General features: G+C 38.7%; 1 protein-coding gene across 1 annotated transcript; it reads right to left on the minus strand.

The window, feature by feature from the left end:
- Positions 1 to 1,038: 1,038 nt before the first annotated feature.
- On the minus strand, positions 1,039 to 27,012 carry LOC123308362 (transmembrane emp24 domain-containing protein bai). Its single transcript, XM_044890985.1, has 5 exons — positions 26,746 to 27,012; positions 26,572 to 26,692; positions 26,372 to 26,442; positions 26,195 to 26,321; positions 1,039 to 1,297 (listed from the first exon to the last, which is right to left on the minus strand). The coding sequence occupies exons 1-5, from the start codon at positions 26,920 to 26,922 to the stop codon at positions 1,176 to 1,178; spliced, it is 618 nt and encodes a 205-aa protein (XP_044746920.1). The 5' UTR covers positions 26,923 to 27,012; the 3' UTR covers positions 1,039 to 1,175.
- Between the last annotated feature and the right edge of the window lie 589 nt (positions 27,013 to 27,601).

Raw genomic sequence — 27,601 nt, forward strand, 5'->3', positions numbered from 1 at the left:
GCCGGCACGAAATTCCTTGCCTAAGTGATAGTTTGCAACTTGCAGGATATTTTGTCAATTTCGAATTCCGTGCTACTCTTGAATTTAATTATTAATGGTAACGGAGAACGCCATCTGCTAAGCTTCCGTGCCGCAGTACCCGAGAATGGATTGTGCATACAGCTTACTTATAACGCTACCGCAATATCTCGCTAACTCTTCGTTGGAGGAAGATGCTACAAAAATCGTTTTTCATCAAGAATTAATACAGAAGATGAAGGTCATATTCATTTGTATATTGATTTATCTCAGGACAATCAGGACCTTTTCAAATGGAGCATATTTTCGAATCAAATTTACAATTTTAAAACAGATTATTGTGGGTTATCCTTAAAGCTACATTCACAATCAATTCACGGGCCGAAGTGCACTTCGGCACGGAAGCTTAGCAGATGGCGTTCTCCGTTACCATTTACAGTGAAATTCAAGACAAAATTTCTTGAAAGTTGCAAACTATCACTTCGGCAAGGAATTTCGTGCCGGCTATAGATTATTATGTTTTGATCAGTTACATTTTTGATTCTTTTGAGTATTTGGTTCCAAGATTATTGCGAATGGTAAATTTCGTGCCGAAGTGCACTTCGGCCCGCGAATTGATTGTGAATGCAGCCTGAGAGTTAGATATATGGCTTCGCGGACTTCTTTATAGAACTTTTTGATTTCTACAAAATAGTAGTCATATTCCAACCAAAATCATAAACAAATTATACATACAAACCTTCCTCTCAAATCACTCTATCTATTAAAAACGACCACATCAAAATCCGTTGCGAAGTTCTGAAGATCTTAGCATATATAGGTACAGACAGCGTAAAGCAACTTTGTTTTATAATATGTAATGATTATGCGCACGCTCGTATATAAACATTATTCATACATCAGTATCTTACTTCATTTCAACAGCAACTTACAAATAATGACGAACCTAGGTTGAATTACTGTATTGCAAACTTGGGTTGATTAAAAATACAACGGGATATAAGAATTCAAACAATTGTGAAAGGAAAACAATTTTATTAAAAAGTTTTGAACATCACTCATCTTTCACGGTAGTAGTTTTTAAAAATACACCAATAAATTAATTTCAATGAAGAACTCCCAATGAACATCTTTCCTATTATTCAGGGGAAGGAGACTCATTCAATAAGTTTTTTAGCTTTGAAATACCTTCTCAAATATAATACTTGCCAAGTCGCCAATCCAAGAAGACAGAACATAGAGAAAATTGAGAAGTAAAGCACTCTGTTGTTAGTGGATTCTGCAAAACAAAAACCCCATAATTAATTTCATTCTCTATGAAGAGAATATAATAATTATAATAATAAAGAAGTCAATACTGCCCTCCTAAGCCAAAAAGGCGTATCTCAAATTTCCTTGCTTTGGGATATAGAGAATTCTAATGAATTTCAAAACCGCACCTACGAACATTTGAAATTGGGATTTTAGTTAAAAAAGTCTACATGCATTGCGTCGAATGAGAGAACCACTATTTCGCTAAGGAAATGGATTAAATACAACTTAAAGTGTCCTTATATGAAGGAATAAAAATTTCAGTGAAATTTGAGATAAGTCTTTTTGGCTTAGGAGGGCAGAATAGTACAAGGATGGGACAAGTAATTAATAAATGTCAATGTCAACCTTGAACAGATGAGGAAGGCCACGTAAAGGAAAAAAGATATCGAGAAAGCCGAGGATGCAAAAGGTTTTCGAATCAATATAAAATATGCCTGATAAATCGAGTCAGCGGCAAGCTCCGGTACGAGCAGTAAATTCAGATACAGTGATCCCCAGAAGCCTCATCAACTACTGGCACAGGGTGAGTTCGGCTTGAAGTTCTACAGATCGAACGGAGAGAGCACGGGGAACGTGACGTCATTATTAGATCTCGTTCCCGGTCATTTTCAAACCCGAACGTACTGGGAGTTCTCTGTCGACATCACCTAGGAGTTTCAAATGGTTGTTATCTATGGTCAAGACAATTTTTTGCCGCATCTTATTTTGGCACTCCGAAAATAATTTTATAGAAATATTGATGAAAACCAACGACGTAGATTTGAATATGCATTCGATAAGTGCAATTTGTAAAAACAATTAGTGATCATTCCGAAATATGGTGTTTTTTATGTAGATAACCTACACCTCCTTTACAATGGTGTAAATTCAATCAGCAAACGAATACTAAAATCGAGTGTAGAAAAGTGTTACACTTTTTATGCAAACGAAAGGACCTATAGTTTACGTACGATCGCTAAAATTGTGGGTGAAGTACAATTATCTATTAGGATAGATATCCTATAATGGCAAAGAGGAAGGTTGATCTTTGATAATGGCTACTAAGCGAGGGGCGGAACAGTGAGCAAATAGTACGATCGCGTCGAGAAGGAAACGTGAAGTCTGAAGGCTGAATAGAGTAGGAGCAGCGAATGTCCGGGTGGAGAGATTTATGACCCATTATGTTTCCATTGCGTCTGCTTCTTCCAGGAGTGTAATTTTGTCATTCATCCTCAGTGCGTCTGCGTATGTACCTAAATTCAACTGCAATAATACGCAAGCGCCGTTTACTCGGTTATTGTTTGTGCTCCTTTGTGGTAATCTAGACTAGCTATGTTATTGGTGCTGTGGTGTACGTATAATCGTACAGAAATAAAATATTGAATCAGTGGTCCAGATTACTCTACCTCTTCGATACGGCCGCTATTTGGGAATTTGGGTGAGTAAAAATATGAGTTTTGTTTTCCCATGCGTTTTGATAGTTCGAAATAGGATAGGATGAGGAGCAGTGGTGGGTAATCTACATATGCACACTTTCGCAATTTAGTGAAGGTCGAGCTGTTGAGAAGTAGAAGGAGGACTGACAAGGTGGAGTGCTCAGTATGAAGCCTGTATTCAAAAGTTTCAAGAAGATTGCCGATATACCATTGAGGAACTTGGTGACCCTTCAGAAACTATCCACGCTAGAAGAGCAGCTCAAACTTTATTAACTGCAGAATGTGATTTCTCATTATTATGCTATTTGAGTCTATGGAATAGTGTCCTAAAAGAAAAAAATCTTTTAAACTTCTCATTCTTATGAGGCACTTTTCGACACTTATTCCTACAGTATCGAAAAGTGCCTCATCAGAATATCAGAATGAGAGGTTTAATGGTCTTTCTGATTGAAAACAGGGAAATTCTTGTGGAAAAGGCAATGGAAGATGCGAAAGGTATTTGTGACGAGATGGAAATTCCTACCGCCAAAAGAAGAACCTTCAGGAGAAAGAAATCTATGCCCGGAGAAAAAGATATCGGACGATCGATGTTAGGGTGCATTGACACGTTTCAACAAGAAATAAACACTCGTTGCCAAAGCATGGAAGTGATATCACTCAGGTGTGCTATCTTGCTGAAGAGTTAAGAAACTGAATTGCTAGAACTAGTTGGCAGTTTAGTTTGGAATTAAGAAGAAATGTCTCCAGAAGACATGTTGAAAGAAATCCCACGTCTGAGGAGATTTTTAAAGATGCGGATAAAGTTCCTGAAGAAGAATCTCTGTAGTGGTGTTCTTTGAGACTATTGCAGTTTATTGTCGAGTATGAGCTTCCAGATTTTGTTCAGAATTTAACATTAGCACTTGGGGTTTACCTTACATTATGTGTTTGTGAGTTTTTCCAAAACTAAGCTTATCCAAAGTTATCTCAAATCTACTATGAGACAAGCTCGCAACAAGTTGATATTCCGCCCCGGGTGTCACAAGAGCTTGTTACGCGAGCGGCAGTAAGTGATTACATTTTACCAAGCTGCTGTGGCTCTGAGTTATTACTCAGAATGAACCCTCTCTATAGGGGTGATAATATGGGCGAAAAACGCAGTCCTTAATCACAAATTGGCTGTGGCTGTGATTAGAAAAATTAGAAAAAAAGCTTATCCAAAGTTATCTCAAATCTACTATGAGACAAGCTCGCAACAAGTTGATATTCCGCCCCGGGTGTCACAAGAGCTTGTTACGCGAGCGGCAGTAAGTGATTACATTTTACCAAGCTGCTGTGGCTCTGAGTTATTACTCAGAATGAACCCTCTCTATAGGGGTGATAATATGGGCGAAAAACGCAGTCCTTAATCACAAATTGGCTGTGGCTGTGATTAGAAAAATAGACCGAAAATCGGCAATTTCTTGGAAACGGTACAATTTCGCTGAACTAATGTTGGTGTCATTCGATAGTATTTGATCTACTCTATCGTGGTGTGACGTTTGATTCACTAGTTTTGGGACATCCTGTATGTATTGTTATTGTTGAGAAAAATGTCCAGTTAAACGAAGGAGACAAAGCGCTGAGGTTGCAATTTCTGAGCATAGTGTGAATGCTCACTGCCTTCGATACCGCCGCAGAAGTTTTTTTTGGGAAATATTTCTCGCAACGCGAGTAGCAGTATAGGTGAGCTGAGTTTAATTGAGGTTTATGAGAGAGATAATAATAATATAATATAATGTATGGCCTGCCTGGCAGCTATCAAGTAGATGGCCTGCCGGGTAGCCATCGTAACGACGTAGACGGTGCAGCCAGCCACGCCTGCTGTCCGCAGTCCCATTCCTTTTTCCTCTCTCTTTCACATCCTTTATAGGGGTGCTCTTTCTGCTCTCATTTCTCTACCCCTCACCAAAACCGAGAAAGGGGAGCACAAACCCATGGAAATGGTGATTACGAGAAGCCTCGGAAACAAGTCGCTGCCTGGGAATCGTCAGGGCATGTCTGGAGCCGGCGCTGGACATGACAGCATGCGGGACGTCGGTGGCAGGATGTTGAGGAAGCGGGCTCCTGCTTCAAAAGAAGCTACAGCTCCAAAGCAACAACAGCAACCAACGAGTCCAATTCAATTGCCGACTCGAACCGCTGAAGGTGCTGCGCAGGATATTCAGCCAGTGCTCACTCAAGCGGGGTTAGTTAGAAAGCGAATGAAGTGGACAACGTCCATGAATGAAACTATTGTGCGCATATATAACTCCATCACGGGACTAGGACAGAACACGAACAACTATAGGAAAAGGCTCCATGAGGAATTCTGCAACGCCTACCCAAATCTCAATGTCACTGAACAACGGGTGGCAGACCAGTACCGCGTAATTCTGAGAAATGAACTAATACCAATGGGCAGAATCGACGCAATTAAACAAGAACTTCAGCGTCCGGCAGTAACAGACAGCGACACCAACACCTCTGATGAGATTCACATGCCTGGGCAACAACAGCCAGAAGAAATTGACGCTGAAAGTCCATCTTGCAATCCAAGTGAGGCAGAACACCAGGACGATAGGGAAGAGCTCCACCGACAAGAGATCTGAGATGATAAGATAATTTGCCGAACTGGAAGGAACAGATCCTCTTCATCGAATAGCACCTCCCCGACTCAATACATCCAAGAAACTGTCACACATAATCGACATCTTGAATAAGAACGTTTTACCTGAATACCTACAGAATGGAAATTCATTGGAATATCTTCATCTAGTTTTTTACTGTGCAGCGCTAACGACGGCTAAAACCATAGGGGCAAAAATTCGCCGAACGAACAACGATGGTCCAAAATTACACAAATTATATGCACCACCATGGCAGAAACGTCATCAACACAAAACAGAGAGACTAAGAAGAGACATTGGACGACTGACGGAGTACTTGAACGGGAATCGCAAAAGGAAGGTTGTGAAAGCTGCCAAAGAAATCATGGATAGAAACAGAACACACACAGAACGAGAGACGGAGAATGCTACAGCTCACCACTGCCTCGACACTGTGAAGTAAAAGCTAATTCTGTATGCAGAAAGCCTGAGAAGATATAAAAGCAATTATAGCCGGAAAAGAGACAATAATTCATTCGAAAAGTCGGAAGAAACTTTCCACCGGTCACTCACATCCTCTGATGGAGAAAATAGAAAGTTACCACCAAAGGAAGCCATTGAACAATTCTGGACCGAACAATTATCAACGAAACCTCAGTTCAATGGAGATACCGGATGAATTGAAGATGAGAAGTCTGAAGCTATAAAATATGAGCCGATGCAACATGACATGATCACAATTGAAGAAGTAAAATCAGCTATCAGAAGACTACACAACTGGAAAACACCTGGGCCTGATGGATTACAGAACTTCTGGATCAAGAAACTTTGGATCATGCATGACAAATTGACCTCGGCATTGAAAATCCTGAAAGAATGCCAATATTCCTTACACATGGCACAACGTACCTGTTACCTAAAGACCAAAGGAATACATAAGACCCATCCAAATACCGACCAATCCCATGTCTTCCAATGATGTACAAATTAATCACATCGTGCATTTCAAATCGAATTCACAACCATTGCGAAAGGAATAACATAATCGCCATGCAACAGAAAGGATGCACCAAAGAGAGCCGAGGGTGCAAAGAACAGCTAATAATTGATTCAGTTATCTGCAATCAAGCGTTCTCCAAACGAAGGAATCTTTACGCTGCGTACATAGAATACAAGAAAGCATTCGATTCCATACCTCACGAATGGATCTTGACTATCTTGAACATTTACAAGGTGGATCCTAATATTGTCAAGTTCCTGAAAAACGCCATGTCAACCTGTCGTACTAGTCTCCAAATGAAAGCAGCAGATGGCTCCATTACAACAGGACCTATTCCAATAAGACGCGGAATTTTCCAAGGGGATTCGCTGAGCCCTCTGTGGTTCTGCATGGCCCTGAATCCCTTGTCTCATAGATTGAACTCTACGGACTACGGATTTGCCATCAAAAGCGGCAGTAGAACTATGATGAAACTGAATCATCTCCTTTACATGGACGATTTGAAACTCTTCGCATCTACCAAGAGGCAAATGCAACTGATGCTGAAAATGGTGGAAGGATTCTCGGAAGACATCAAAATGAAGTTTGGACTAGAAAAATGTCGACTGCTGAACATAACGAGAGGGAAATTAGAAGATGGTACGTTCAAACTCAAGGAAGGTGCAGAAATAGAAGCATTAAAGAAAGGAGACACATACAAGTATCTAGGCAAAAAACAAGCAAGAAAAATCAATCAGACCCAGATGAAGAAAGAATTAACGGAGGAGTTCACCCGAATATTGAGAAGGATAATGAGAACTGTCCTTAACAGCAAGAATCTGATAAAAGCGATTGCGCTTGCTCGGTGCTGAGGTACTCATTCGGTATCATCTCTTGGACCACCACCGATTTAGCAGCCTTACAGAGAAAAATAAGGACGATGCTGACTAAACACAATAAACATCACCCCAAAAGCTCAATAGAACGGACCGAGCTGCCACGACATCTTGGGGGTAGAGGAATTTTTGATTTGTCCAACCGTATGTCCCAGGAAATTGAAGGACTTCGAAAATATTTTCTGAGCAAGGCTGCTTCATCAGAACTCCATCAAGTAGTTTGTGTTGCTGATAGTTCTACACCGTTAAAGCTACAGCAGGACCACTTGGAAACCGTCGAACACTCTGCAGAAAGTGAAATGCAGAAACTAATTGTTAAACCTGCATAGCCTTTTTAAGATTTTTGACATCAAGAGGTAAATTTGCAGCTATCGCCTCGTGTCGATGTCGTTCGCCCCCCAAATTCGAGAATGACTTTCTTTTTTTGAGCAATGTATGGAATTCTACATGTCACAGAATCCCACTGCTGCGTTTGAGTCCAAGTACCACAGGGTAGTAAATATTCTCACAGATAGCTGTAAATGAATAGCTACCTAATCGAAGCAGACTGACACGGCAGTTAGTAGTTCCGTTTTTAACTACTATATACTGCCACTTCAAACAGAAAAGGAAATACTACGAGATCAAAGACAAACGCAATTGAAGTACAAATTACATGCTCAGAGTCAAAAAGTCGCTGAACCGAACTCGCCCCTTATCTATCACAAAATTGTAGGACCTATGATCGAGGGCCAATTTCGCCAAAGGGTGACTACTGACTGAGGAAATGTAGATCGTAAATTATCCAATCTATTTTACCGATGTGAAGTTAGCGGCCACTTTATCCGGAGAAACGGCTGCTAAGCTGTTTCGCCAGTGGCGTCGGGTGAATTATATTTTATCATAACAATAAAGAATGATCACGCCTATTAACAGGGAGGCAATGAATACAATAATAATAATGAATTAGGGAAAATATAGGACATATGCTATTGTCTTCGTCTTGGTTTATATCTGGAGGGGATTGAATCGGACACCGTTTCATATTGGGTGGCGCTCTGGGTAAATGTATAGTACCCAGTAGAACATGCCAATATTGAATAAAGTTCCATCAATTCCAAACGTTCTCCACCGTAGAAAAATGCTATGTTGCTCTGACGAGGCCAAATGAGGCCGAAACCATGGTCAGCGTCTGCTTTTCTTCGGTGGAGGCCTTGACGATGGCAAATTGACTAGTTCAATTCAGATCGTAACACTTGTTGATATTCATATCGTCGGGTGGTATGCATCTGAATTCATCCTTATTATTTTATCATAACTTTCCACTAGAACATAGTTCGCATATGAAATTTCTGGAGACTCTCTTTGAGGTGATTTCTAATGCCATATCTTGATATCTGATTAATTTTTTTTCTCCAAACTGTGAAAATAACCCTTCAACAAAAACATACCATCTGGTTTCTTCCGAAAACCATCGAAGTCGAAAACCTCTACAGATGAAAATAAGAGACAATATTTATAATAATAACAGAAAAAAATCATTAAAATTTCATTGCATTCGAAAGGGGCTGAGAGTTGAAAAACGCCGCCACCCCAATAAATCTTATTTGTTGAGAAAATATCGAAGGAACCATCCTCTACAGATGAAAATCACAGGATGAGTTCTAGTACCCCAAGGAAAAATTTTTCATCAATTTCATTTAATGCGGAAGAGGCTGAGGGGTGGAAATCACCGCCACCCCCATAAATCATATTAGTTGGGAAAATATCGAAGCAAATGTCCTCTACAGATGAAAATCACAGGATGAGTTCTATGTACCCCAAGGAACAATTTTTCATCAATTTCATTGAATTCGGAAGGGGCTGAGGGGTGAAAATCACCGCAATCCCCATAAATTATATTTGTTGGGAAAATATCGAAGGACCGTCCTCTACAGATGAAAATCACAGGACGAGTTCTATGTACCCCAAGGAAATTTTTTTTATCAATTTCATTGAATTCGAAAGGGGCTGAGGGGTGAAAATCACCACCAACCCCATAAATCATATTAGTTGGGAAAATATCGAAGGAACCGTCCGCTACAGATGAAAATCAAAGGATGAGTTCTATGTACCCCAAGGAACAATTTTTCATCAATTTCATTGAATTCGGAAGGGGCTGAGAAGTGAAAATCACCGCAATCCCCATAAATCATATTTGTTGGGAAAATATCGAAGGAACCGCCCTCTTCAGATGAAAATCACAAGATGAGTTCTATGTACCCCAAGGAACAATTTTTCATCAATTTCATTGAATTCGAAAGGGGCTGAAGGGTGAAAATCATCACCAACCCCATAAATCATATTAGTTGGGAAAATACCGAAGGAACCGTCCTCTACAGATGAAAATCACAGGACGAGTTCTATGTACCCCAAGGAAATTTTTTTTATCAATTTCTTTGAATTCGCAAGGTGCTGAGGGGTGAAAATCATCACCAACCCCATAAATCATATTAGTTGGGAAAATAGCGAAGGAACCGTCCTCTACAGATGAAAATCACAGGATGAGTTCTATGTACCCCAAGGAATTTTTTTTTATCAATTTCATTGAATTCGAAAGGGGCTGAGAGGTGAAAATCACCACCAACCCCATAAATCATATTAGTTGGAAAATATCGAAGGAACCGTCCGATACAGATGAAAATCACAGGATGAGTTCTATGTACCTCAAGGAACAATTTTTCATCAATTTCATTGAATTCGGAAGGGGCTGAGAAGTGAAAATCACCGCAATCCCCATAAATCATATTTGTTGGGAAAATATCGAAGGACCGTCCTCTACAGATGAAAATCACAGGACGAGTTCTATGTACCCCAAGAAAATTTTTTTTATCAATTTCTTTGAATTCGCAAGGGGCTGAGGGGTGAAAATCATCACCAACCCCTTAAATCATATTAGTTGGGAAAATACCGAAGGAACCGTCCTCTACAGATGAAAATCACAGGATAAGTTCTATGTACCCCAAGGAAATTTTTTTTATCAATTTCATTGAATTCGAAAGGGGCTGAGGGGTGAAAATCACCACCAACCCCATAAATCATATTAGTTGGGAAAATATCGAAGGAACCGTCCGCTACAGATGAAAATCACAGGATGAGTTCTATGTACCCCAAGAAACAATTTTTCATCAATTTCATTGAATTCGGAAGGGGCTGAGAAGTGAAAATCACCGCAATCCCCATAAATCATATTTGTTGGGAAAATATCGAAGGAACCGCCCTCTTCAGAGGAAAATCACAAGATGAGTTCTATCTACCCCAAGGAACAATTTTTCATCAATTTCATTGAATTCGAAAGGGGCTGAGGGGTGAAAATCACCGCAACCCCCATAAATCATATTTGTTGGGAAAATATCGAAGGAACCGTCCTCTTCAGATGAAAATAACAAGATGAGTTCTATGAATCCCAAGGAACAATTTTTCATCAGTTTCATTGTTTCCGCAAGGGGCTGAGGGGTGAAAATCACCACCAACCCCATAAATCATATTAGTTGGGAAAATACCGAAGGAAACCAGTGTGAATGCAGCCACGAGTTCCAGCCACGCGTTTGCCTCGGCGCCTCGGTGAAGAGGTCGGCCCGCTCGGGGTGTATCTTGATTCGTAATGAAGGCTAGTACGGGATTGATATTGAAAAGTGGTAATGAAAATGAAATTTAACGATGTTCTCGAAAAGGGGTGAGGTTACTGAGTATCTACAACCATTCTGAACTATTACTAGGAATGAATAACGGGCTTGTGGGTCAATAAAATGGAAATTTTCTGGTTTCGAGTAAAATTGAGATATTTGAATTTTTTTTTCAGTGAATATATTCTATTTACAATGCTCTTCAAGACCTTTATACCACCTGATTTTGTCGGGCACGAATTCACCCCCCACTACCCCCAACTTGTGTGTTTCCGAAAAATTATGCTGAGTCGGGAAAAATTGAGATATTTGAATTTTTTTTTCAGTGAATATATTCTATTTACAATGCTCTCTAAGACCTATATACCCACTGATTTTGTCGGGCACCGACTCACCCCCCACTACCCCCAACTTATCTGTCTGAAAAATTATGCTAAGTCGGGAAAAATTGAGATATTTGAATTTTTTTTTCGGTGAATATATTCTATTTACAATGCTCTTCAAGACCTATATACCACCTGATTTTGTCGGGCACGAATTCACCCCCCACTACCCCCAACTTGTGTGTTTCCGAAAAATTATGCTAAGTCGGGAAGAATTGAGATATTTGAATTTTTTTTTCAGTGAATATATTCTATTTACAATGCTCTTCAAGACCTTCATACCACCTGATTTTGTCGGGCACGAATTCACCCCCCACTACCCCCAACTTGTGTGTTTCCGAAAAATTATGCTAAGTCGGGAAAAATTGAGATATTTGAATTTTTTTTTCGGTGAATATATTCTATTTACAATGCTCTTCAAGACCTATATACCACCTGATTTTGTCGGGCACGAATTCACCCCCCACTACCCCCAACTTGTGTGTTTCCGAAAAATTATGCTGAGTCGGGAAAAATTGAGATATTTGAATTTTTTTTCAGTGAATATATTCTATTTACAATGCTCTCTAAGACCTATATACCCACTGATTTTGTCGGGCACCGACTCACCCCCCACTACCCCCAACTTATCTGTCTGAAAAATTATGCTAAGTCGGGAAAAATTGAGATATTTGAATTTTTTTTTCGGTGAATATATTCTATTTACAATGCTCTTCAAGACCTTTATACCACCTGATTTTGTCGGGCACGAATTCACCCCCCACTACCCCCAACTTGTGTGTTTTCGAAAAATTATGCTAAGTCGGGAAAAATTGAGATATTTGAATTTTTTTTTCGGTGAATATATTCTATTTACAATGCTCTTCAAGACCTATATACCACCTGATTTTGTCGGGCACGAATTCACCCCCCACTATCCCCAACTTGTGTGTTTCCGAAAAATTATGCTAAGTCGGGAAAAATTGAGATATTTGAATTTTTTTTTCAGTGAATATATTCTATCTACAATGCTCTTTAAGACCTATATACCCACTGATTTTGTCGGGCACCGACTCACCCCCCACTACCCCCAACTTATCTGTCTGAAAAATTATGCTAAGTCGGGAAAAATTGAGATATTTGAATTTTTTTTTGAGTGAATATATTCTATCTACAATGCTCTTTGAGACCTATATACCCACTGATTTTGTCGGGCACCGACTCAACCCCCACTACCCTCAACTTATCTGTCTGAAAAATTATGCTAAGTCGGGAAAAATTGAGATATTTGAATTTTTTTTTCGGTGAATATATTCTATTTACAATGCTCTTCAAGACCTATATACCCACTGATTTTGTCAGGCACGAATTCACCCCCTACTACCCCCAACTTGTGTGTCTGAAAAATTATGCTAAGTCGGGTAAAATTGAAATATTTGAATTTTTTTTTCGGTGAATATATTCTATTTACAATGCTCTTCAAGACCTATATACCCACTGATTTTGTCGGGCACGAATTCACCCCCCACTAACCCCAACTTGTGTGTTTCCGAAAAATTATGGTAAGTCGGGAAGAATTGAGATATTTGAATTTTTTTTTCAGTGAATATATTCTATTTACAATGCTCTTCAAGACCTTCATACCACCTGATTTTGTCGGGCACGAATTCACCCCCCACTACCCTCAACTTGTGTGTTTCCGAAAAATTATGCTAAGTCGGGAAGAATTGAGATATTTGAATTTTTTTTTCAGTGAATATATTCTATTTACAATGCTCTTCAAGACCTATATACCACCTGATTTTGTCGGGCACGAATTCACCCCCCACTACCCCCAACTTGTGTGTCTGAAAAATTATGCTAAGTCGGGAAAAATTGAGATATTTGAATTTTTTTTTCAGTGAATATATTCTATTTACAATGCTCTTCGAGACCTATATACCACCTGATTTTGTCGGGCACGAATTCACCCCCCACTACACCCAACTTGTGTGTTTCCGAAAAATTATACTAAGTCGGGAAAAATTGAGATATATGAATTTTTTTTTCGGTGAATATATTCTATTTACAATGCTCTTCAAGACCTATATACCACCTGATTTTGTCGGGCACGAATTCACCCCCCACTACCCCCAACTTGTGTGTTTCCGAAAAATTATGCTAAGTCGGGAAGAATTGAGATATTTGAATTTTTTTTTCAGTGAATATATTCTATTTACAATGCTCTTCAAGACCTTCATACCACCTGATTTTGTCGGGCACGAATTCACCCCCCACTACCCCCAACTTGTGTGTTTCCGAAAAATTATGCCAAGTCGGGAAAAATTGAGATATTTGAATTTTTTTTTCGGTGAATATATTCTATTTACAATGCTCTTCAAGACCTATATACGACCTGATTTTGTCGGGCACAAATTCACCCCCCACTACCCCCAACTTGTGTGTTTCCGAAAAATTATGCTGAGTCGGGAAAAATTGAGATATTTGAATTTTTTTTTCAGTGAATATATTCTATTTACAATGCTCTCTAAGACCTATATACCCACTGATTTTGTCGGGCACCGACTCACCCCCCACTACCCCCAACTTATCTGTCTGAAAAATTATGCTAAGTCGGGAAAAATTGAGATATTTGAATTTTTTTTTCGGTGAATATATTCTATTTACAATGCTCTTCAAGACCTTTATACCACCTGATTTTGTCGGGCACGAATTCACCCCCCACTACCCCCAACTTGTGTGTTTTCGAAAAATTATGCTAAGTCGGGAAAAATTGAGATATTTGAATTTTTTTTTCGGTGAATATATTCTATTTACAATGCTCTTCAAGACCTATATACCACCTGATTTTGTCGGGCACGAATTCACCCCCCACTATCCCCAACTTGTGTGTTTCCGAAAAATTATGCTAAGTCGGGAAAAATTGAGATATTTGAATTTTTTTTTCAGTGAATATATTCTATCTACAATGCTCTTTAAGACCTATATACCCACTGATTTTGTCGGGCACCGACTCACCCCCCACTACCCCCAACTTATCTGTCTGAAAAATTATGCTAAGTCGGGAAAAATTGAGATATTTGAATTTTTTTTTGAGTGAATATATTCTATCTACAATGCTCTTTGAGACCTATATACCCACTGATTTTGTCGGGCACCGACTCACCCCCCACTACCCCCAACTTGTCTGTCTGAAAAATTATGCTAAGTCGGGAAAAATTGAGATATTTGAATTTTTTTTTCAGTGAATATATTCTATTTACAATGCTCTTTAAGACCTATATACCCACTGATTTTGTCGGGCACCGATTCAAATATCTCAATTTTTCCCGACTTAGCATAATTTTTCAGACACACAAGTTTGGGGTAGTGGGGGGTGAATCGGTGCCCGACAAAATCAGTGGGTATATAGGTCTTGAAGAGCATTGTAAATAGAATATATTCACTGAAAAAAAATTCAAATATCTCAATTTTTCCCGACTTAGCATAATTTTTCAGACACACAAGTTGGGGATAGTGGGGGATGAATTCGTGCCCGACAAAATCAGTGGGTATATAGGTCTTGAAGAGCATTGTAAATAGAATATATTCACCGAAAAAAAAATTCAAATATTTCAATTTTACCCGACTTAGCATAATTTTTCAGACACACAAGTTGGGGGTAGTAGGGGGTGAATTCGTGCCTGACAAAATCAGTGGGTATATAGGTCTTGAAGAGCATTGTAAATAGAATATATTCACCGAAAAAAAAATTCAAATATCTCAATTTTTCCCGACTTAGAATAATTTTTCAGACACACAAGTTGGGGGTAGTAGGGGGTGAAGTCGTGCCCGACAAAATCAGTGGGTATATAGGTCTTAAAAAGCATTGTGAATAGAATATATTCACTGAAAAAAAATTCAAATATCTCAATTTTTTACGACTTAGCATAATTTTTCGGAAGCACACAAGTTGGGAGTAGTGGGGGGTGAATTCGTGCCCGACAAAATCAGATGGTATATAGGTCTTGAAGAGCGTTGTAAATAGAATATATTCACTGAAAAAAAAATTCAAATATCTCAATTCTTCCCGACTTAGCATAATTTTTCGGAAACACAAGTTGGGGGTAGTGGGGGGTGAATTCGAGCCCGACAAAATCAGTGGGTATATAGGTCTTGAAGAGCATTGTAAATAGAATATATTCACCGAAAAAAAAATTCAAATATCTCAATTTTTCCCGACTTAGCATAATTTTTCGGAAACACACAAGTTGGGGGTAGTGGGGGGTGAATTCGTGCCCGACAAAATCAGGTGGTATGAAGGTCTTGAAGAGCATTGTAAATAGAATATATTCACTGAAAAAAAAATTCAAATATCTCAATTCTTCCCGACTTACCATAATTTTTCGGAAACACACAAGTTGGGGTTAGTGGGGGGTGAATTCGTGCCCGACAAAATCAGTGGGTATAAAGGTCTTGAAGAGCATTGTAAATAGAATATATTCACCGAAAAAAAAATTCAAATATTTCAATTTTACCCGACTTAGCATAATTTTTCAGACACACAAGTTGGGGGTAGTAGGGGGTGAATTCGTGCCTGACAAAATCAGTGGGTATATAGGTCTTGAAGAGCATTGTAAATAGAATATATTCACCGAAAAAAAAATTCAAATATCTCAATTTTTCCCGACTTAGCATAATTTTTCGGAAACACACAAGTTGGGGGTAGTGGGGGGTGAATTCGTGCCCGACAAAATCAGGTGGTATGAAGGTCTTGAAGAGCATTGTAAATAGAATATATTCACTGAAAAAAAAATTCAAATATCTCAATTCTTCCCGACTTAGCATAATTTTTCAGACACACAAGTTTGGGGTAGTGGGGGGTGAATCGGTGCCCGACAAAATCAGTGGGTATATAGGTCTTGAAGAGCATTGTAAATAGAATATATTCACTGAAAAAAAATTCAAATATCTCAATTTTTCCCGACTTAGCTTAATTTTTCGGAAACACACAAGTTGGGGGTAGTGGGGGGTGAATTCGTGCCCGACAAAATCAGGTGGTATATAGGTCTTGAAGAGCATTGTAAATAGAATATATTCACCGAAAAAAAAATTCATATATCTCAATTTTTCCCGACTTAGTATAATTTTTCGGAAACACACAAGTTGGGTGTAGTGGGGGGTGAATTCGTGCCCGACAAAATCAGGTGGTATATAGGTCTCGAAGAGCATTGTAAATAGAATATATTCACTGAAAAAAAAATTCAAATATCTCAATTTTTCCCGACTTAGCATAATTTTTCAGACACACAAGTTGGGGGTAGTGGGGGGGAATTCGTGCCCGACAAAATCAGGTGGTATATAGGTCTTGAAGAGCATTGTAAATAGAATATATTCACTGAAAAAAAAATTCAAATATCTCAATTCTTCCCGACTTAGCATAATTTTTCGGAAACACACAAGTTGAGGGTAGTGGGGGGTGAATTCGTGCCCGACAAAATCAGGTGGTATGAAGGTCTTGAAGAGCATTGTAAATAGAATATATTCACTGAAAAAAAATTCAAATATCTCAATTTTTTACGACTTAGCATAATTTTTCGGAAGCACACAAGTTGGGAGTAGTGGGGGGTGAATTCGTGCCCGACAAAATCAGATGGTATATAGGTCTTGAAGAGCGTTGTAAATAGAATATATTCACTGAAAAAAAAATTCAAATATCTCAATTCTTCCCGACTTAGCATAATTTTTCGGAAACACAAGTTGGGGGTAGTGGGGGGTGAATTCGAGCCCGACAAAATCAGTGGGTATATAGGTCTTGAAGAGCATTGTAAATAGAATATATTCACCGAAAAAAAAATTCAAATATCTCAATTTTTCCCGACTTAGCATAATTTTTCAAACACACAAGTTGGGGGTAGTGGTGGGTGAATTCGTGCCCGACAAAATCAGTGGGTATGTAGGTCTTGAAGAGCATTGTAAATAGAATATATTCACTGAAAAAAAATTCAAATATCTCAATTTTACTCGAAACTAGAAAATTTCCATTTTATTGACCCACTAGCTCGTTATTCATTCCTATTAATAGTTCAGAATGGTTGTAGACACTCAGTAACCTCACCCCTTTTCGAGAACATCGTTTAATTTCATTTTCATTACCACTTTTCAATATTAATCCCGTACCAGCCTTCATTACGAATCAAGATACACCCCGAGCGGGCCGACCGCTTCACCGAGGCGCCGAGGCAAACGCGTGGCTGGAACTCGTGGCTGCATTCACACTGATCCGAAGGAACCGTCCTCTACAGATGAAAATCACAGGATGAGTTCTATGTACCCCAAGGAAATTTTTTTTTATCAATTTCATTGAATTCGAAAGGGGCTGAGGGGTGAAAATCACCACCAACCCCATAAATCATATTAGTTGGGAAAATATCGAAGGAACCGTCCGCTACAGATGAAAATCACAGGATGAGTTCTATGTACCCCAAGGAACAATTTTTCATCAATTTCATTGAATTCGGAAGGGGCTGAGAAGTGAAAATCACCGCAATCCCCATAAATCATATTTGTTGGGAAAATATCGAAGGAACCGCCCTCTTCAGATGAAAATCACAAGATGAGTTCTATGTACCCCAAGGAACAATTGTTCATCAATTTCATTGAATTCGAAAGGGGCTGAGGGGTGAAAATCACCGCAACCCCCATAAATCATATTTGTTGGGAAAATATCGAAGGAACCGTCCTCTTCAGATGAAAATCACAAGATGAGTTCTATGAACCCCAAGGAACAATTTTTCATCAGTTTCATTGTTTTTCGCAAGGGGCTGAGGGGTGAAAATCATCACCAACCCCATAAATCATATTAGTTGGGAAAATATCGAAGGAACCGTCCTCTACAGATGAAAATCACAGGACGAGTTCTATGTACCCCAAGGAAATTTTTTTTATCAATTTCATTGAATTCGGAAGGGGTGAGGGGTGAAAATCATCGCCACCCCCAAAAATCATATTAGTTGGGAAAATATCGAAGGAACCGTCCTCTACAGATGAAAATCACAGGACGAGTTCTATGTACCCCAAGGAACAATTTTTTATCAATTTCATTGAATTCGGAAGGGGCTAAGGGGTGAAAATCATCGCCACTCCCATAAATCATATTAGTTGGGAAAATATCGAAGGAACCGTCCTCTACAGATGAAAATCACAGGACGAGTTCTATGTACCCCAAGGAACAATTTTTTATCAATTTCATTGAATTCGGAAGGGGCTGAGAAGTGAAACTCACCGCAATCCCCATAAATCATATTTGTTGGGAAAATATCGAAGGAACCGCCCTCTTCAGATGAAAATCACAAGATGAGTTCTATGTACCCCAAGGATATCAATTTCTCTGAATTCGCAAGGGGCTGAGGGGTGAAAATCATCACCAACCCCATAAATCATATTAGTTGGGAAAATATCGAAGGAACCGTCCTCTACAGATGAAAATCACAGGACGAGTTCTATGTACCCCAAGGAAATTTTTTTTATCAATTTCATTGAATTCGGAAGGGGTGAGGGGTGAAAATCATCGCCACCCCCAAAAATCATATTAGTTGGGAAAATATCGAAGGAACCATCCTCTACAGATGAAAATCACAGGATGAGTTCTAGTACCCCAAGGAAAAATTTTTCATCAATTTCATTTAATGCGGAAGAGGCTGAGGGGTGGAAATCACCGCCACCCCCATAAATCATATTAGTTGGGAAAATATCGAAGCAAATGTCCTCTACAGATGAAAATCACAGGATGAGTTCTATGTACCCCAAGGAACAATTTTTCATCAATTTCATTGAATTCGGAAGGGGCTGAGGGGTGAAAATCACCGCAATCCCCATAAATTATATTTGTTGGGAAAATATCGAAGGACCGTCCTCTACAGATGAAAATCACAGGACGAGTTCTATGTACCCCAAGGAAATTTTTTTTATCAATTTCATTGAATTCGAAAGGGGCTGAGGGGTGAAAATCACCACCAACCCCATAAATCATATTAGTTGGGAAAATATCGAAGGAACCGTCCGCTACAGATGAAAATCAAAGGATGAGTTCTATGTACCCCAAGGAACAATTTTTCATCGATTTCATTGAATTCGGAAGGGGCTGAGAAGTGAAAATCACCGCAATCCCCATAAATCATATTTGTTGGGAAAATATCGAAGGAACCGCCCTCTTCAGATGAAAATCACAAGATGAGTTCTATGTACCCCAAGGAACAATTTTTCATCAATTTCATTGAATTCGAAAGGGGCTGAAGGGTGAAAATCATCACCAACCCCATAAATCATATTAGTTGGGAAAATACCGAAGGAACCGTCCTCTACAGATGAAAATCACAGGACGAGTTCTATGTACCCCAAGGAAATTTTTTTTATCAATTTCATTGAATTCGAAAGGGGCTGAGGGGTGAAAATCACCACCAACCCCATAAATCATATTAGTTGGGAAAATATCGAAGGAACCGTCCGCTACAGATGAAAATCAAAGGATGAGTTCTATGTACCCCAAGGAACAATTTTTCATCGATTTCATTGAATTCGGAAGGGGCTGAGAAGTGAAAATCACCGCAATCCCCATAAATCATATTTGTTGGGAAAATATCGAAGGAACCGCCCTCTTCAGATGAAAATCACAAGATGAGTTCTATGTACCCCAAGGAACAATTTTTCATCAATTTCATTGAATTCGAAAGGGGCTGAAGGGTGAAAATCATCACCAACCCCATAAATCATATTAGTTGGGAAAATACCGAAGGAACCGTCCTCTACAGATGAAAATCACAGGACGAGTTCTATGTACCCCAAGGAATTTTTTTTTATCAATTTCTTTGAATTCGCAAGGTGCTGAGGGGTGAAAATCATCACCAACCCCATAAATCATATTAGTTGGGAAAATAGCGAAGGAACCGTCCTCTACAGATGAAAATCACAGGATGAGTTCTATGTACCCCAAGGAATTTTTTTTTATCAATTTCATTGAATTCGAAAGGGGCTGAGAGGTGAAAATCACCACCAACCCCATAAATCATATTAGTTGGAAAATATCGAAGGAACCGTCCGATACAGATGAAAATCACAGGATGAGTTCTATGTACCTCAAGGAACAATTTTTCATCAATTTCATTGAATTCGGAAGGGGCTGAGAAGTGAAAATCACCGCAATCCCCATAAATCATATTTGTTGGGAAAATATCGAAGGACCGTCCTCTACAGATGAAAATCACAGGACGAGTTCTATGTACCCCAAGGAAATTTTTTTTATCAATTTCTTTGAATTCGCAAGGGGCTGAGGGGTGAAAATCATCACCAACCCCTTAAATCATATTAGTTGGGAAAATACCGAAGGAACCGTCCTCTACAGATGAAAATCACAGGATAAGTTCTATGTACCCCAAGGAAATTTTTTTTATCAATTTCATTGAATTCGAAAGGGGCTGAGGGGTGAAAATCACCACCAACCCCATAAATCATATTAGTTGGGAAAATATCGAAGGAACCGTCCGCTACAGATGAAAATCACAGGATGAGTTCTATGTACCCCAAGAAACAATTTTTCATCAATTTCATTGAATTCGGAAGGGGCTGAGAAGTGAAAATCACCGCAATCCCCATAAATCATATTTGTTGGGAAAATATCGAAGGAACCGCCCTCTTCAGATGAAAATCACAAGATGAGTTCTATCTACCCCAAGGAACAATTTTTCATCAATTTCATTGAATTCGAAAGGGGCTGAGGGGTGAAAATCACCGCAACCCCCATAAATCATATTTGTTGGGAAAATATCGAAGGAACCGTCCTCTTCAGATGAAAATAACAAGATGAGTTCTATGAATCCCAAGGAACAATTTTTCATCAGTTTCATTGTTTCCGCAAGGGGCTGAGGGGTGAAAATCACCACCAACCCCATAAATCATATTAGTTGGGAAAATACCGAAGGAACCGTCCTCTACAGATGAAAATCACAGGATGAGTTCTATGTACCCCAAGGAAATTTTTTTTATCAATTTCATTGAATTCGAAAGGGGCTGAGGGGTGAAAATCACCACCAACCCCATAAATCATATTAGTTGGGAAAATATCGAAGGAACCGTCCGCTACAGATGAAAATCACAGGATGAGTTCTATGTACCCCAAGGAACAATTTTTCATCAATTTCATTGAATTCGGAAGGGGCTGAGAAGTGAAAATCACCGCAATCCCCATAAATCATATTTGTTGGGAAAATATCGAAGGAACCGCCCTCTTCAGATGAAAATCACAAGATGAGTTCTATGTACCCCAAGGAACAATTGTTCATCAATTTCATTGAATTCGAAAGGGGCTGAGGGGTGAAAATCACCGCAACCCCCATAAATCATATTTGTTGGGAAAATATCGAAGGAACCGTCCTCTTCAGATGAAAATCACAAGATGAGTTCTATGAACCCCAAGGAACAATTTTTCATCAGTTTCATTGTTTTTCGCAAGGGGCTGAGGGGTGAAAATCATCACCAACCCCATAAATCATATTAGTTGGGAAAATATCGAAGGAACCGTCCTCTACAGATGAAAATCACAGGACGAGTTCTATGTACCCCAAGGAAATTTTTTTTATCAATTTCATTGAATTCGGAAGGGGTGAGGGGTGAAAATCATCGCCACCCCCAAAAATCATATTAGTTGGGAAAATATCGAAGGAACCGTCCTCTACAGATGAAAATCACAGGACGAGTTCTATGTACCCCAAGGAACAATTTTTTATCAATTTCATTGAATTCGGAAGGGGCTAAGGGGTGAAAATCATCGCCACTCCCATAAATCATATTAGTTGGGAAAATATCGAAGGAACCGTCCTCTACAGATGAAAATCACAGGACGAGTTCTATGTACCCCAAGGAACAATTTTTTATCAATTTCATTGAATTCGGAAGGGGCTGAGAAGTGAAACTCACCGCAATCCCCATAAATCATATTTGTTGGGAAAATATCGAAGGAACCGCCCTCTTCAGATGAAAATCACAAGATGAGTTCTATGTACCCCAAGGATATCAATTTCTCTGAATTCGCAAGGGGCTGAGGGGTGAAAATCATCACCAACCCCATAAATCATATTAGTTGGGAAAATACCGAAGGAACCGTCCTCTACAGATGAAAATCACAGGACGAGTTCTATGTACCCCAAGGAACAATTTTTCATCAGTTTCATTGTTTTTCGCAAGGGGCTGAGGGGTGAAAATCATCACCAACCCCATAAATCATATTAGTTGGGAAAATATCGAAGGAACCGTCCTCTACAGATGAAAATCACAGGACGAGTTCTATGTACCCCAAGGAAATTTTTTTTATCAATTTCATTGAATTCGGAAGGGGTGAGGGGTGAAAATCATCGCCACCCCCAAAAATCATATTAGTTGGGAAAATATCGAAGGGACCGTCCTCTACAGATGAAAATCACAGGACGAGTTCTATGTACCCCAAGGAAATTTTTTTTATCAATTTCTTTGAATTCGCAAGGTGCTGAGGGGTGAAAATCATCACCAACCCCATAAATCATATTAGTTGGGAAAATAGCGAAGGAACCGTCCTCCACAGATGAAAATCACAGGATGAGTTCTATGTAACCCAAGGAACAATTTTTTATCAATTTCATTGAATTCGGAAGGGGCTAAGGGGTGAAAATCATTGCCACTCCCATAAATCATATTAGTTGGGAAAATACCGAAGGAACCGTCCTCTACAGATGAAAATCACAGGACGAGTTCTATGTACCCCAAGGAAATTTTTTTTATCAATTTCTTTGAATTCGCAAGGTGCTGAGGGGTGAAAATCATCACCAACCCCATAAATCATATTAGTTGGGAAAATAGCGAAGGAACCGTCCTCTACAGATGAAAATCACAGGATGAGTTCTATGTACCCCAAGGAAATTTTTTTTATCAATTTCATTGAATTCGAAAGGGGCTGAGGGATGAAAATCACCACCAACCCCATAAATCATATTAGTTGGGAAAATATCGAAGGAACCGTCCGCTACAGATGAAAATCACAGGATGAGTTTTATGTACCCCAAGGAACAATTTTTCATCAATTTCATTGAATTCGGAAGGGGCTGAGAAGTGAAAATCACCGCAATCCCCATAAATCATATTTGTTGGGAAAATATCGAAGGACCGTCCTCTACAGATGAAAATCACAGGACGAGTTCTATGTACCCCAAGGAAATTTTTTTTATCAATTTCTTTGAATTCGCAAGGGGCTGAGGGGTGAAAATCATCACCAACCCCTTAAATCATATTAGTTGGGAAAATACCGAAGGAACCTTCCTCTACAGATGAAAATCACAGGATGAGTTCTATGTACCCCAAGGAAATTTTTTTTATCAATTTCATTGAATTCGAAAGGGGCTGAGGGGTGGAAATCACCACCAACCCCATAAATCATATTAGTTGGGAAAATATCGAAGGAACCGTCCGCTACAGATGAAAATCACAGGATGAGTTCTATGTACCCCAAGGAACAATTTTTCATCAATTTCATTGAATTCGGAAGGGGCTGAGAAGTGAAAATCACCGCAATCCCCATAAATCATATTTGTTGGGAAAATATCGAAGGAACCGCCCTCTTCAGATGAAAATCACAAGATGAGTTCTATGTACCCCAAGGAACAATTTTTCATCAATTTCATTGAATTCGAAAGGGGCTGAGGGGTGAAAATCACCGCAACCCCCATAAATCATATTTGTTGGGAAAATATCGAAGGAACCGTCCTCTTCAGATGAAAATCACAAGATGAGTTCTATGAACCCCAAGGAACAATTTTTCATCAGTTTCATTGTTTTTCGCAAGGGGCTGAGGAGTGAAAATCATCACCAACCCCATAAATCATATTAGTTGGGAAAATATCGAAGGAACCGTCCTCTACAGATGAAAATCACAGGACGAGTTCTATGTACCCCAAGGAAATTTTTTTTATCAATTTCATTGAATTCGGAAGGGGCTAAGGGGTGAAAATCATCGCCACTCCCATAAATCATATTAGTTGGGAAAATATCGAAGGAACCGTCCTCTACAGATGAAAATCACAGGACGAGTTCTATGTACCCCAAGGAACAATTTTTTATCAATTTCATTGAATTCGGAAGGGGCTGAGAAGTGAAAATCACCGCAATCCCCATAAATCATATTTGTTGGGAAAATATCGAAGGACCGTCCTCTACAGATGAAAATCACAGGACGAGTTCTATGTACCCCAAGGAAATTTTTTTTATCAATTTCTTTGAATTCGCAAGGGGCTGAGGGGTGAAAATCATCACCAACCCCATAAATCATATTAGTTGGGAAAATATCGAAGGACCGTCCTCTACAGATGAAAATCACAGGACGAGTTCTATGTACCCCAAGGAACAATTTTTTATCAATTTCATTGAATTCGGAAGGGGCTGGGGGATGAAAATCACCGCCACCCCCATAAATCATATTAGTTGGGAAAATATCGAAGGAACCGTCCTCTACAGATGAAAATCACAGGATGAGTTATATGTACCCCAAGGAACAATTTTTCATCTATTCCATTGAATTCGGAAGGGGTTGAGGGGTGAAAATCACTGCAACCCCCTAAAATCATATTAGTTGGGAAAATATTTAAAGAACCGCCTTCTACAGATGAAAATCTCAGGATGACTTCTATGTACCCCAAGATACAATTTTTCATCAGTAGAGGACGGTTCCTTCGATATTTTCCAAACAAATAAGATTTATGGGGGTGGCGGTGATTTTCACCCCTCAGCCCCTTCCGAATTCAACGAAATTGATGAAAAATTGTTCCTTGGGGTACATAGAACTCATCCTGTGATTTTTATATGTAGAGGATGGTTCCTTCGATATTTTCTCAACAGATAAGATTTAGATAGATAGATAGATAGATAACCTTTATTTGATCTAAGAATCATAGATTGTTGATCACGTCACAAAAGAGAAGAAAAAAAGAATACAATGACAAATAGAAAAATTCAAACAACATCAGAAAAGAATTAAAGTCCTTCAAAGGATTTTTCACTAAGAAACTCGTTGAGATTGTAGTAGGCCTTTCTCAGTAAAAATTTTTTCAAGCTTTTCTTCTGCAACACTACACTGCCATGCTTAAAGCTTGGGGGCAAGATATTCCAGATCTTGATCATGAGATGAGTTACGTATTTTTGTATGTAGGTAAAGTTGGTTCTTTCCACATATGGGAGTGTTGGTGATTTTCACCCCTCAGCCTCTTCCGAATTCAATGAAATTGATGAAAAATTGTTCCTTGGGGTACATAGAACTCATCCTGTGATTTTATCTGTAGAGGATGGTTCCTTCGATGTTTTCTCAACAAAAAAGACGCTAACTTCACATCGGTATCTATTTTTCATTTCCTTTTATAAAAAGAGGAAAAAAAAGTTTTATCAGAGCTAGGACCAGTACTTTCACCTTCCAATAAATTTTATTCACTGTCAATAAGTATCTGTCAAATAATTTCCTATCTGAAGGATATCTTATTTCGGTGCTTTCAGATGAGATTATTTGACGAATAACAATTTTATGAAAACACGGTATACTACTTTTCACTGATTAATGTAAAATTAGACACCGCATTGTAGAAATTGTCATAATTCCAACTAGAAATCAAATATTTCTTGAAAATCACAAAGAATAACCATACATCCAGAATCTAAAAATTTCAACCAATAATGACGGACCAACATTCGATCTATGTCAAATAAACTCTTATTATTAAGTTTCAATGACACATTTATTCAATGAATAACACTATCTGAAACTGCAAAGACAGCATTTTTACTTATTCTATGAATAAGACTTATCTATCGAATAAATTCATTTATTTGCATGTGAAAGTACCAAGCCTTACTTACTCATGCAAAAAATGCTTCTTTTTTCATGTGGAATTGGAAACAAAATATCTCCTACCTACCATTAGTATCTCTCATTTCTTCCTCTCGTTTACGCATATAGGCAAAATCTTGTACTATTTCATTAGACAAGTCTTCAAGACGTTGTAGCTCTGTTTCAATAGGTTTAAGCTTAGCAGCTTCTCCATACTGAAAATATATTTTGCTTAAATATTCACATGAAATTTTTATACACTCACAGATGCATAATCTTTCACATCAACACCATGTTTTGTGATTAGGGTTACTTCTTGGGCGATACCCCTGACCTCTGTGAATAAACAATAAAAAAGTCAATTCTCAGAAAATGGAAAGAATTTACCACAAACACAGATCCAAATATTGATTAGGCTAATATAATTCTTGTTGCTTCAACTGAATAATACATTATTTCACTTACGTGCGGGAACTCGAGAAATAAAACATATTTCATATGTATCATAACTTTCAGTGTTGAATGAAAATTTTCCTTTGTTTATATCTTCTTTTTGAGATAATGTATGACCTTTTGAGTCTTTTACCTAAAATAAAGTAATCTGTAAACCTGAGGATACTCAGAGTTATATTTACTCACAATATAATCAACTTTTTGTCCAGGAGCTTCAGAAATATCGTATTCGCCTTTGACCGGAATATTTTGTTGGAGTTCCTCTCTCAAACATTTTTGAGTGTTAGGTGGAAGGTTAAACATAATACCATTTGTTGCAACAAAAAGGGTAAATATATAAAAGCATGGACTCCAAAACTCCATGATAGCACTTATGCTTCAATTAGCAGTTTCACATTAGTTCGTTATGTTATGCTGCTGCCAAGTGCCAAGTGCCAACATTGAAGAAATGATTGAACTGATTCGATGAGGTGGCCTCAAAATGACAGGTGACAGGTCAGGTCAGAGCCAAAGATTATATTACGCTTTCTTTTTGACCGTTTGAGCAGCTCCTGGGCAGCTCCGGTGCATCTCACTCGAGCACCGACGCGTTCTTTTTGATTGGGGCGTGAAGCACCGGAGCAGCTCGCGTTCCCTTCCCCTGCCCCCTCTTGCACCAACCGAAATGCTGGTGCACGTCGAGGGCTTGAAGCCCGTAAACAAACTTTTTGGTTATGTTTACATATGTCAACAAATAGAAGTCGTGTATTGTTGAAATTTGTGGATTAATACTATAAAAAGGCTGTAATACACCTTATGGACCACCTAAGATTGATTTTTTCGTCAATTGAAGCTGTCAGTTAGTTTTTTTATTGAGTAAATGAATAAAGAATCAATGTTAGATGGAATTAGAACTGAATGATTTTGAATGAAGATAGGATTCGTTCTTTCAGGTTTGAAGAGTGAACTAATCATTTTTTTCATGAATGCATAATTTTTAGAGATCGATCAAATGAATAAACGACAAGCTTCAGTTTAGTAGCGCCCATCAGTGAAAATGTAG

This window comes from Coccinella septempunctata, chromosome 2 (assembly GCF_907165205.1).
Source record: "Coccinella septempunctata chromosome 2, icCocSept1.1, whole genome shotgun sequence".
Classification (NCBI taxonomy): domain Eukaryota; kingdom Metazoa; phylum Arthropoda; class Insecta; order Coleoptera; family Coccinellidae; genus Coccinella; species Coccinella septempunctata.

Excerpts from the sequence above, each read along its gene's own strand:
- LOC123308362 (XM_044890985.1), bottom strand. The coding sequence starts at position 26,922 with ATGGAGTTTTGGAGTCCATGCTTTTATATATTTACCCTTTTTGTTGCA. Across the intron at positions 26,693-26,745 it reads GACAAAAAGTTGATTATATT|GTAAAAGACTCAAAAGGTCA; the intron begins GTGAGTAAATAT and ends ACTTTATTTTAG. Across the intron at positions 26,322-26,371 it reads ATGTGAAAGATTATGCATCT|TATGGAGAAGCTGCTAAGCT; the intron begins GTGAGTGTATAA and ends ATATATTTTCAG.